This window comes from Oryza sativa, chromosome 5, assembly GCF_034140825.1.
Source record: "Oryza sativa Japonica Group chromosome 5, ASM3414082v1".
Lineage (NCBI taxonomy): Eukaryota > Viridiplantae > Streptophyta > Magnoliopsida > Poales > Poaceae > Oryza > Oryza sativa.
In genome coordinates this window covers 23,660,064-23,672,391 of record NC_089039.1, presented here as the reverse complement: position 1 = coordinate 23,672,391, position 12,328 = coordinate 23,660,064, and the positions used below count along the sequence as shown (strand labels likewise).

Here is a 12,328-nt window from a genome sequence, read left to right as displayed (position 1 = left end):
TGCAACAACAGTACTCCTTACAAAAATCTCGACTAAACTCGAAACCCTAAAACACAACGTTATGAAAAGCGACACAAAAGCGATACCGGGAAGCCTCACGCTCCCCTTCTATTTATACATGAGGTAGGCAACCTAAAGCCACGAACCAAACTCATACTAAGAGTCCTAATCCCCATAGGAAACCTCCTAGTACAAGAAACAAACTCTACATAACCAATCATACCAAATTTGGACTCCTTCCAAATTCGACTCCGTATCCCATACGCACACAATACTTCTATCGTATGCCATATGGAATCTCCATCAACCACGTGCATCAACTCTAGCCTTAGTATCCCGCATGATATCTGACCACCACGGACATCGTCTTACCACCAAGCCGACTCCTGGTCCATCACTGCAAATACTCTCCCGAGGCATCGAGCCACCTACACATGAAACAAACAAAGAAACCATATTCCGAGACCAAGCTATCACCAACTTGACTCATTGTTAGCAAACAACAGTATTACATACGTATAGTATCCATCTAGAAGCCATAACCATGAAATAATCACGGATATCCAAAGAAACAACCCAAAACTGAAACCGACATAGCGTCGGCCGGTCAGATTGCGGGCCGGCCGGTCTGACCGTGCAACACAAGCCGGTCTGACCGGCAACCACTGCCCAGTCTGATCGGTCCCGACAAAACAGCAAACCCTGTTCATCATCTGAAAATCAATCATCTCCAAAACCACTTCAACAGTAATCTCCAAATATCAAAACCAATAATCACAGATGCCAATTATTCATCACAGAATAAGAATCAAAACACACGTGGATCTTACAATATTTTCTAGTACAATAAACATATCTAGATTTATTATATTATAAAATATCATATCTAGTTTAGGCAAGTTTATTTTGGAACAGATGAAGTATTTGATATTTAGCTAAGGAAACTATAATTAGGTAGGTTAGTAGGTTAGAGTTGACATTCCCTATTTTTGGCCCCATTTCACTGGAATTAACCTTGCTAGTTGTTGATATATAATCCCCAGCATCCAGATCCACATGAACGGCTCCTCTCAACTGGTGCATGGAGACAAATTCTAGTCATCATATACCCTCCTTAATTTCTAGCTTGATTTGGAAATAAAACAAGCCCTAACTAGAATTTTAAATTGTCAAATCGATCGTTCATGCGATTTGGCATCCTTATTTTGTTTTGGTCAACTCGCAGTGGAAGCCTTTACTAGACTGGTGCTAACTGTTGGTTCAGTGAAACATCACCATCACCATATTTCTGTGGTTGTGTTCATTAATTTAACTTGTGTCAGTGTGCGCAGTCCAGCTATATAGCACCTCATTACTAATTAATGTTGTGTCCAAGATTTGATATGAATACTTGTATTTATGGTTAATTATTTTTTCAATAATAATAAACAATATAACTGATAGCGAGATATTCTTAGTGATTTCATTAGTGATTTCATTAATCTCAAAGTATATCGATACAATCTTTCGGAGGTGCTCGTATTATAGGGATGAGTGTGCGCATATTATAAGCGTATGTATTTGTGTTGTGTTTAGCCGTTGTAGTAGTCTTTTCCTAGTTTTAGTTTTAGTTTTGTTTTTTCATTCCCCTAGCAAAACAAAAGCCGATCGGACTGATTGCGTTACGTAACAAAAAAAACTATTTTCTCTTCTAATATATTGACGTGTAATATTTTTGCGCGTTTGTGAAAAAAGTATTTGTGTTGTGTTCGTAGAAAAAAAAACTTGTTAATTATTACTGTCCAAATCTCAAACTAAAAACAAATTCCATCTTGGAGCTTGTCCTATATAAGTACCGCTATAGATGGCCATAAGGCCCGGGGCCCGACAGCCCGGCCCAAGGCACGACAAATTGGCCCGGCCCAGGCACGGCACGGCCCGACTGGGGTCGTGCCCGTGCCGGCCCGGCCCAACAGCCGGGCCGTGCTTGGGCCGCTCCCTCAGCACGGTGGGCCGGCACGGCCCGGCACGAAAGAGGTCGGCACGGTGGGCCGGCACGGCCCGGCACGGTCCAACGGCAGGCACGGCCCGACCGAGGCCTGTTATGCCGGGTGGGTATAAATACCCCAAACCGCATCAAACCGACAAACCCTAACCCTAGCCACATCAGTCTGGAGTCTCGACCGATCCGCCGCTCGCCCGCTCCGCCTCCACCTCCAGGCTCCGACCCCTCAGCCCTCCACGCCTCCATCCCTCTTCGTCGGCGTCTCCGATGGATGCCTCGCCGGATCTAGCACCGAGGGTCAGCGGGCTCCCGCTGGGGGCTTGAGGGTCGTCTCTTCTCTATCCTTTTCTTTCATCTCTTTGGCTGATCTGTGACCGTGAGCTCTTCGTCTCCGCCTCTCCGGTCACCGGATCGACGGTCGCATTGTCGATTTCCTCTCCATTCTGTACTTTTTTTTGCAACCCTCATCGTTTCTCTTCGTCAGATACTCAGATCCACTCATCCACCCCCCAAATCTAGTCTCTCCTCTTGTCTTCTCGTAGATCTGTGGATCTCTATCATCAACGGCAACTCCGGTGCTCCGGATGCGCAGGTACAAGCTTTTTTTTAGTTTATTTTCTCTATTCGATCAGATCCGTAACTACTCTCTGCTCTCGTCGTTGTTTCATTTGTTCTTGCAGGTCGCTGAGCGGCAGGCGGCAGCCACCGTTGAGGAACCGGAGTGCCTGCGATGGATGGTGATCCAACCTCATGCAACTACGAGGCGAGGGTGATGGGGACGCAGGGTGATGACGAAGATGACTTGGAGGAGGAACGCATCGAGGTGTTTGGCAACACTGCTTCACCTCTGAGAGATCTGTCGCAGCCGGAGCCACACGATGATGGTACCGGTGCCGATGGCAACGGTGCTCCGTCTGGCTCAAGTGCTAGCAACAAGAGGTCCAGGTCTGAGGTATGGGACGACTTTGAAGAACTCTTTGAAGAGCGCAATGGCGCTCAGGTTCGCGTTTCTGCTAAATGCAATTACTGTCATAAAACATTGTCTGCTCGTTCAACTGGTGGTACTGGACATTTGCTTAGGCATATTAAATCGTGCAAACCTAGAAATGTTGGTGCTTTGTGTCAGTCCATGCTTAGGTTTAATGCTGATGGTTCTGTTAGTCAATGGGAATATAAACCGGATGTGGCTAGAACTGAGTTGGTTAGGTTGATTGCTAGAGAGGATCTTCCACTTACTTTTGGTCAATCTGCTGCTTTTGAGGAGTATATTCAGAATGCTCACAACCCTAGATTTAGTGTTGTCTCTAGGCAAACTATCAGTAGGGACGTTTTTAAGGTCTTCGACAAGAGACGTGCTATGCTTATTGATACTTTGAAGTCTGTTAGCTCTGTTGCTTTGACATCTGATATATGGTCTGGTAATGCTAAGGAGGATTATTTGAGTGTTGTTGCCCATTTTGTTAATTCTAATTGGCAATTAGAGAAGAGGATTTTGGGACTGGTGCTAATTGATGTGTCACACAATGCTGAAAATATTTCTGAACGTGTGCTTTCTGTTGTTCAAGAATATGGTTTGACTAATAAGATCTTCTCTATTACCCTGGACAATGCCTCTGCTAATTCTAAAGCAATGGATAGTCTTAAACCTGCTCTGTCTGGTTATATTGGTGATTTATATTTGCATCAGCGTTGTGCATGTCATATCATCAATTTAATTGTTAAGGCTGGTCTAGAAATCTTCAAACCCATGCTTCAAGATTTTAGAACTGCTATTTCATTTATAAATGCATCTAATCAGCGCATTGCTTTATACAAAAACTTCTGCATTGCTAAAGGTATTCGTCCTCGTAAATTTGGTTTGGACATGGATGTTAGATGGAATGCAACTTATCTAATGCTTAAGCATCTCTTGCCACATAGGGTCATTTTTTCAGTGTTTATTGCATCTCACCATCCAATGGCTGATGGTCAGCCATTACTGACTGATTTACACTGGACAATTGCTGAAACTGTTCTTTTATTCCTTGAACAATTTTATGATTCAACTGTTATTTTGTCTGGTGTTTATTATCCAACATCTCCATTAATTATGCATCACATTCTTGAGATTGCTGGACATCTAAATACTTATGAGAATGATTGGAACCTTAGAAATGTTGTTGTTCCCATGAAAAATAAGTTCTTGTCATACTGGTCTGAGATTCCATTTCTGTATTCATTTGCTTTTATCTTGGATCCTAGGGCCAAGATCAGGGGTTTTAGCAATGTTCTCCAAATTATGGGACAACTTATTAGTGGTGATTACTCTGCATATTTAAATGAGGTTAGGGCTGCATTGTCTGACATGTATGCTAAGTATGAAAGTAAATTTGGTGCTGTGAGATTACAAAGGGAAACCCCAAGCTCTTCTTCTGGTAAGAAAAAGACAGCTTGGGGGAAAATTTTTGGTGCTGCTGCTTGTGGTTCCAGTCTTGGTGCTGGACTTGGTGCTGGTAATGCTGGTGCTAGTGCCAGTCCAGGTTCTGGATTTGGTGCTGGTGCCAGTCCAGGTTCTGGATTTGGTGCTGGTGCCAGTCCAGGTTCTGGATTTGGTGCTGGTGCCAGTCCAGGTTCTGGACTTGGTGATGCTGGTGCCAGTGCAGGATCTGGACTTGGTGCTGGTGCATTTTCTAGGAGAACTTCTGCTACCGCTTTGATTCAGGCTGTTTCTTCTACTGCTAACATGAATGCATCTGAGTTGTTTGCCTATCTTGACAGTGACACTGTCAACCAATACGATGATGACTTCAATATCCTTAACTGGTGGCATGAGCACAACCACACCTATCCTATTCTTTCCATATTAGCTAGGGATGTTTTGACTGTTCCTGTTTCTACTATATCATCGGAATCTGCTTTTAGCTTAACTGGCAGGATCATCGAGGAGCGACGACGGCGTCTAGCTCCTGACATGGTGCAAGCTTTGGCACTAATCAAAGATTGGGAGCAAGCAGATGCAAAGATGCAACATACCATGGAGAATTTAGAGCTTATAAACTCTTTTGACAATTTGTTTCTTGATGAAGTAACCACTGCCACTGGGACTGGATGATTGTATTGGACTTGGACTTTATTATGAACATTTGATTAATGCTGTGGGTTGCACTCTTTTTTCCTTTCTAGGGTTTTCTCACGAGGTGTGAGTTTTTACCTAGAAAGGTTTTTAACGAGGCAGCCATTGCACTACACAGCTACTTTATTCATTGAAATACTTGTGTCAAGTTTTTGGGTGAAAGTTTATGATTTTGGGTAATTTTTGACTTAGTGAAACTTTTGAATCTTAGAACTGTGATTTCTGTGAATTGTCCATGTCATCTGTGATCTAAGTCAAGTTTTTTGGGTGAAAGTTTGGGTGAAAATTTGTGATTTTGGGTAATTTGACTTGGTGAAATTTTTGAATCTACAACTGTGAGTCTGTGATTTTTGAAACTCTTCTGTGAATTGTCCATGTCATCTGTGATCTAAGTCAAGTTTTTTGGGTGAAAGTTTGGGTGAAAATTTGTGATTTTGGGTAATTTGACTTGGTGAAATTTTTGAATCTACAACTGTGAGTCTGTGATTTTTGAAACTCTTCTGTGAATTGTCCATGTGATATGTGATCTTAGTCAAGTGATCTATGAATTTTTGTCAATGTGATCTGTGAATCTTTGATCTGTGATCTGTGAATTTTTGTAAAGGTGATATGTGAATCTAGAACTGTGAATTCAACTAAGGCATGTTCAAATTTGAATTTGTCAACTAAGTTGTGTAAGTTGTGTTATTTGAATTTGTTAACCAAGGCATGTTCAAATTTATATTTGTCAACTAAGTTGTGTAATTTAAATTTGTTAACTAAGGCATGTTCAAATTTGAATTTGTCAAGTAAGTTGTGAAATTTGAATTTGTTAACTAAGGCATGTTTAAATTTAAATTTTGCATGTTCAATCCATTGATCCATTGAATTTGTCAATCCACTGAATTACTGGTCCACTGATCCACTGGTCCTAAGCCGTGCCTGGGCTAGCCCAGGCCCAATGGGCTGATCGTGCCTTCGTGTCGGCCCAGCACGGCCCGATTGCTACTGGGCCGTGCCTGGGCCTGACGTGCGGCCCATGGGCAGGCACGGCACGGCACGAAATTCCAATCGGGCCGTGCCGGCCCGATCGCTCTCGGGCCGTGCCTATCCGTGCCTGGGCCGGGCCGTGCCGGGCGGGCCTTATGGCCATCTATAAGTACCGCAGTCGCCAATCCAAAACTGTGACAAGCTAAGACTGAAGCTAAGCTACCAACTGTCCAGCTGAGAATTAACAATGGCGCTCACTATGGTTAGTCTCGCCGCCATCGCCGGGAAGCCCACCGCGGCGTCGGCTCAGCTCGTCGCCGAGGGGAGGGAGTCGGCGGCCCGCCTGTATGCCCTGCTGGTCGGCTCGTCGGCGCTCCACGGCCCTGTGGGCCTCGCCGAGCAGATCCTCCTCTGCTTCGACCGCGCGCTCGCCAAGCTGCACGGCGTCAACCTCGCCGGAGCTGAGGACGACGACGACGCTGCCGGCAACGGCAACGGCAGGAAGCGCAAGCCGGGGCGTGGTCGTGGCTTGACTGCCGCTTCAGCTGCAGCGAGCTCCAAAAGGATGAGGTGAGTAATTAACCGAGTACTTGATTAAGTTCACACGATTAGTTGGTTAATATAATTTGTGTACATTTGAGACTAATCTGGAATAATTGAGAATTAACCAATGTAATTTGATCGTGCAGGGTGAGCAATGCTGGAGGAAATGGAGCAAGGATTGAGAGGAAAGCGACAATGGATGACAAATTTCTGTGGAGGAAGTACGGGCAGAAGGAGATCAAGAACAGCAAGCACCCGAGGTTTTACTACCGGTGCAGCTACAAGGACGACCATGGCTGCACGGCGACGAAGCAAGTCCAGCAGTCGGAGACGGCGGACGACGACACTGCCTCGCCCGTCTACATCATCACCTACTTCGGCGAGCACACCTGCCGCCATGGGGACGACGCCGCCGCCATGGTCGTCGACGGCGGCGAGGAGGAGGATCAGCTCTCGCCGGCGCAGATGGTCATCAGCTTCGCTTCCAGCAACGGCGGCGATGCTTCTGTGTCCTGGCCGTGCTCCGGCGACGACGCCCAGAACAACAGCGAGACATCGCATGAATCGAGCCCGCCGGAGGCGCCGGCCGGCGAGGAAGAACGTCTGCGGCCGTGCACAGCCGCCGGCGTGTCTGACGAACCGATCATGGAGTCAACGCCGCCGGCGCCGGAGCTTCTTGCGGATCTGAAGCCCATGGATGGGTGCCTCCTTGACGGCGAGAGCTTGTTTGGCATGGATGAACTCGTCTACTTTCATGAGCTCTCAGCTGCTCTCGGCCTACTCGATCGAGACTGGGGTGCGCCAGTATAGAGTGACAGACAAAAATTCACTTGTCTGGATTAGAATTTTTTTGTTCAGGTATTCGCGAATTTGCAGTAGATTTGGATCATGTAGTAGATTTGGATCGGATCATGTAGATTTTTTTCAGGTATTTCGTGAATTTGCAGGATGAGTCACTCAGGCTTCTCAATTTAGAGTCTGCAGGTTGATATATATGACATCAGGTGAAGCATGTAATAAGTTGTTCGTTAAATGAGATTCTATATACATATGCGCTTGTTCACTGAGAAAGTTTGAAGTGTCTAATCCGAGTGTGACAAGCCACCCATGTCACGGTTTTCTTTGTATTTCGGTGGAATATGGTATTTATGTGTTTGGAGAAATGTTTCTCTCCTAATCTTCGTCGCAAACGATAATACTATTATGTTTCAAAAGTATGAATCAACACGATCAAAGAAATGGCATTTGGGTAACATATTTCCTTTTTTTTATATATAAAAGGCCTAGCAACATATTTTGATTTAAGATTAATTCAAGTTTTAAAACAAACTACAATAATTTTCATCTCTAAGCTAACCGGGTGCCTAACAACATATATAGGTCAAAAAATGTGATCCATTTCATATTAAAAGGGTAAGTTTTTTTTCCATGCATTATGGGCTAACATAATGCATGGAAGCAGCAGAACAAAACAAATAATTAAAGCCTAAGTTAATTAAGGAAGCACCATCAATCTTCACCCACTCTGTTGAAGACAAGTACTGTTCCATTGACTCTGCTAGTAAATAAAGCCAATCGATAGATTAATTTGCACCAGATCTTGAAGAGTCTTGATGACTACATATATATCGCACGCATCTATATATAACTAGCTCCAAACAAATTCTCTTGTTCATCATCAAAATTTTCAACATCTCATAGACTTGTTTTAGAAGAAACACAAATATACTAAATTGTTTCCTTTTATTTTTGGGTTACTTCTCGTGATTGAATTAAGTTATGTTTTGACATCTTGCAAGATGCCATACCTTGTCTTATTAAATATTTTAAAAATTTTCATGAGTGGTAGAAGCACCATCATAGGGAGATCAAGGCAAAAGGTATACATCCATAGTTTTTTTTACTGTGCTTTTGTTGGCAGTATTAATTGTTTTTAATTGGCACCATTACTTAATTGTATTGTGTACCATCTCATCCATTTTTTTTTTATTTTTGAAACTCCATCCCATCCAATTTTGAAAATGTAAATTTGCACTTCTATATTCTGATTTTTGAAAATATTAAAAGTTAACTTGAAAGTTCAGTTTGGAATTTAGTAAAAAAAATATCAAATCTATATATGGCAAAGTCTAGGTGATAAGGAAGTACACAAGTCTATGCATGCATGGTTGTTGGGCCAACTAATTTGATAATTAAGCCCAACCCAACAGCCAGGGCTTAGCATAATACACTGTTGGCTTACTTCAGTGTTCAGATTTGCCGGGGAGAATATATATATAATAAATTCCTCTCATCACCTTGTTATCACGAGTAGGATGCTCTCATGGATTCTGCTGCTTGCACAAAACAGTTAATAGGAGCAAACCGGATAAAGAACATTAATTTTAACATGGGATCAGGAGGAAGAAGTGTAATACCAGTATACTATAAATTCAAGTGTGAGCTTGACTTAAAGCTAGCACAGGCAACTAGGCAAACAGATAACGAGAAACTATCATGTGATTGATGATGGTCAAGCACGTCGTCCATGATTGAGAAATCGTATAACCCCTTTCAACAAGGCCAGCTTGTATAGTTGTATACAGCTACTTAAAAAAAATATACATGCATACATATTACATATTATATATGTGGGGCTGCCAAAAATAATGGGGAGAATTAACAATTTAAATTACTCCTCCTATTTCATATTATAAGTTGTTTTTCTTTATTTTTTTTAAAAAAATAATTATTTTTTTAAAAAAAACATAAAAATATTTTTGACACAAAACAAACATTCTACTCCCTTTGTTACACATTATATATAAGATTTTTTGGCATCTCCAACCCTTGTCTAGAGTGACTAATTAACATCCATATAAATTTGGACACATGCATACATTCATGCATGAATCTATTTAAACCAAAACATCTTATAATGCTGAACAAAGAAAATATCAAAATATATTCAATATTAGATTTAATGAAACTACTCTTGTGTTGTAAATATTGCTATTAGCTTGGTCAAATGTAATTGAAAATTTTGGGTTAGAAAAAAAATTAAAACAAGTTGCAAAATTTTACGATCCTTAAAAAAGTATCCTGAGGTACCTAAATTTTTACACTAATTTTTTTTATCTCAAGGTATTTAAGTATCTGGAAGTACCAAATTTTACACTAAAAAATATGATACCTTCCAGTACTTTGGACCTGTTTAGATCCTACCCTAAAATTTTTCACCATGTCACATCGAACGTTTGAACACCTGCATGAAATATTAAATATAGGCTAAAAAATAACTAATTGCACAGATTGCGACTAATTTGCGAGATGAATCTTTTAAGCCTAATTGCTTCATGATTTGATAATGTGGTGCTACAGTAAATATTTGCTAATGATGGACTAATTAGGCTTAATAAATTCGTCTCGCGGTTTACTGACAGATCCTGCAATTAGTTTTTTATTATTAGTGCCCGAACACCTCATGCGACACCCTGTATAATACCCGATATGACACGCGAAAACTTTACACCCCTATGTAAACACCCGGCCCCTTTATCAAGGATATAAAAAGTACCCTAATCAATAACGCTCAAGAACATGGTTGATTTGATTGTTTATAAGTTTCCAAAAGAATCACTGCTACTAACAGTGAAGAAAAAATATTTGAAATAAATTAGTTGTGTCATTAATCAGGTGTATCTTTCAAACTATTCCAACTAAATAGGTTGTGAAATTGTGATTAAGGGGGATTTTCTTTGACTTGTAGATTATGCATATCATCATGGTTAACATATGATTTCTTTAAAAACTTTCTACACCAACAATGTTTAAATCACTTATTCTGGGTTATTTATTATGTTTATAATATTTAATTCGTCCTATAAGAAATTGTCCATATATAGTATGTCAACCATCCAAGAGGAACCCTTCCAAAACTGTTTTTAAAATTACTCCAAGCTAGTTGCAATATCTTTTTCCCATTATATGTGTCATTGATCAGGCCATGCATGAGCATGAGTTCTTTCTGTCACAGTCAAACCGTGTGGCTCACCCATAAACAAAGTGTGCGTTGTGCAAGATACCGTGCTCCAGATAAGATCGATGCAGATATATAATAAAGTATCAACTAATTAATAACTCGTAAGGTACTTCCTCCGTTTTACAATGTATGTTATCCTAATATTTTTTATATTCATATTGATATTAATGAATCTAGATAGATATTGACTTATATTGTGAAACGGAGGAAGTATATGTATACATATACTTAAAAAAAAAAGGTATATAACGTAAGGTATCGTGCTCATTAGTTTTTTCCACGCCGAATAGTTAATTGTATATATCATCCATCATTTCGAGGCATTAGTGTTCATGCCACTATACATCACGAGCATTTTATTTTGCAAAAAAAAAAAACTAGTGATAGGCTAATCAGCATCTTACGCTTGATATATGGATGGTAATATTTTAAAATATCGTCATGCATGCTTACGTTTGTATTTGATCGTCATTACTGACGCCATTTTGCTTATGTCAGCGCACCTCCTAATAGGTCAATTAATGAAGGTTCATAAGAGAGGGCGTGACAGCAGACTGACAGCAATCACGTGAAGCCCTCTTTTCCTGAATAAGAGTAACATCATTTTTAATTTAGTAATTAACCAGCACTAATCAAGCACCAACCCTTTCAGCAGAGAGAGCGCATAAAAAAATCGAGCACAAAAAAAATCACAGCAAAGATTTTTTTTTAACCACTTCGAGATTTGACTAGATATTAGAACAGTACCATGTTAAACACGATGAAATACAGTAACAGACAGACCGCTTAGTATGAAGTGATCTTACACTTACACAATACACAGCAGGTGGGAAGGACCTCCCAAGTAATTAATCAGTTACTCCTATTAATTAGTCAAGAGAGAATGTCACACTAGCAAAGCAATGCATATCGAACAAATGTGAGTTGTTTCAACCTCCTCAACTCTTTAGATATAGTTAAAAAAATTTCAAAAAGCGCGGGTATGAATGTACTTCAAGTCGTTTTAAACTTTCAATCACCTTTTTAATGTATTCTTCTATGTTTTCCCTTACAAAAATAAATAGTATCTCCCTTACAAACAAATAATTCATCTTTGTGATGCAGTATAAATAGAGAGCAACAAAGTTAACAACATCTATATCACATAAGCACAGCAATGCACATTGAACAAAGTGATAGTGCATACTACTACTTAATTGCTATAACATGTTCATCATGTCAGTGGCAGTCTGGTGGAGCCAACAACACCATCGTGTTCGGATAACTAATAGTATTTTTTATTGGTTGGTTGTTTATTAAGACATTGATGTCAGTCGATGGAATAGTCTATCATAGAGGTGTAGTGAGGAAGCTCAAACGACCGCCCAACCTATCCAAGAGGTGACTACGCTGCTTCACTAAGTAAATACTCCCTCCATCCCAAAATTCCTGTCGTCCTAGGAAGGTGCAGCTAAATTAGCTTTGGACAAAAATTACCAGCATACCCTGAATTATTACCGGTTGCAGGTGCTACAAGTCATTTCATTACCCCCCTTCTCCTGCACTGCACGACTATCTGCAACTTCTTCTCGGGCATAAAGTCTTGTGGAGCAAAAACAACTAGTAATAGTAGTACAGGATGGGCTCATACCAGATAGGCCACTTTTCTACTCCAAATACTAAAACGACAAGCTTTATGGGACAATCGCGAGGGAGACGA

The 12,328-nt window shown here is 40.9% G+C and overlaps 1 protein-coding gene across 1 annotated transcript; it reads left to right on the top strand.

Moving 5' to 3' along the window:
• Positions 1–6,242: 6,242 nt before the first annotated feature.
• On the top strand, positions 6,243–7,648 carry LOC107277720 (transcription factor WRKY45-2). Its single transcript, XM_015783780.3, has 2 exons — positions 6,243–6,635; positions 6,755–7,648. Exons 1-2 carry the CDS (start codon positions 6,313–6,315, stop codon positions 7,416–7,418), a joined length of 987 nt encoding a protein of 328 aa, XP_015639266.1. The 5' UTR covers positions 6,243–6,312; the 3' UTR covers positions 7,419–7,648.
• The last annotated feature ends 4,680 nt before the right edge of the window (positions 7,649–12,328 follow it).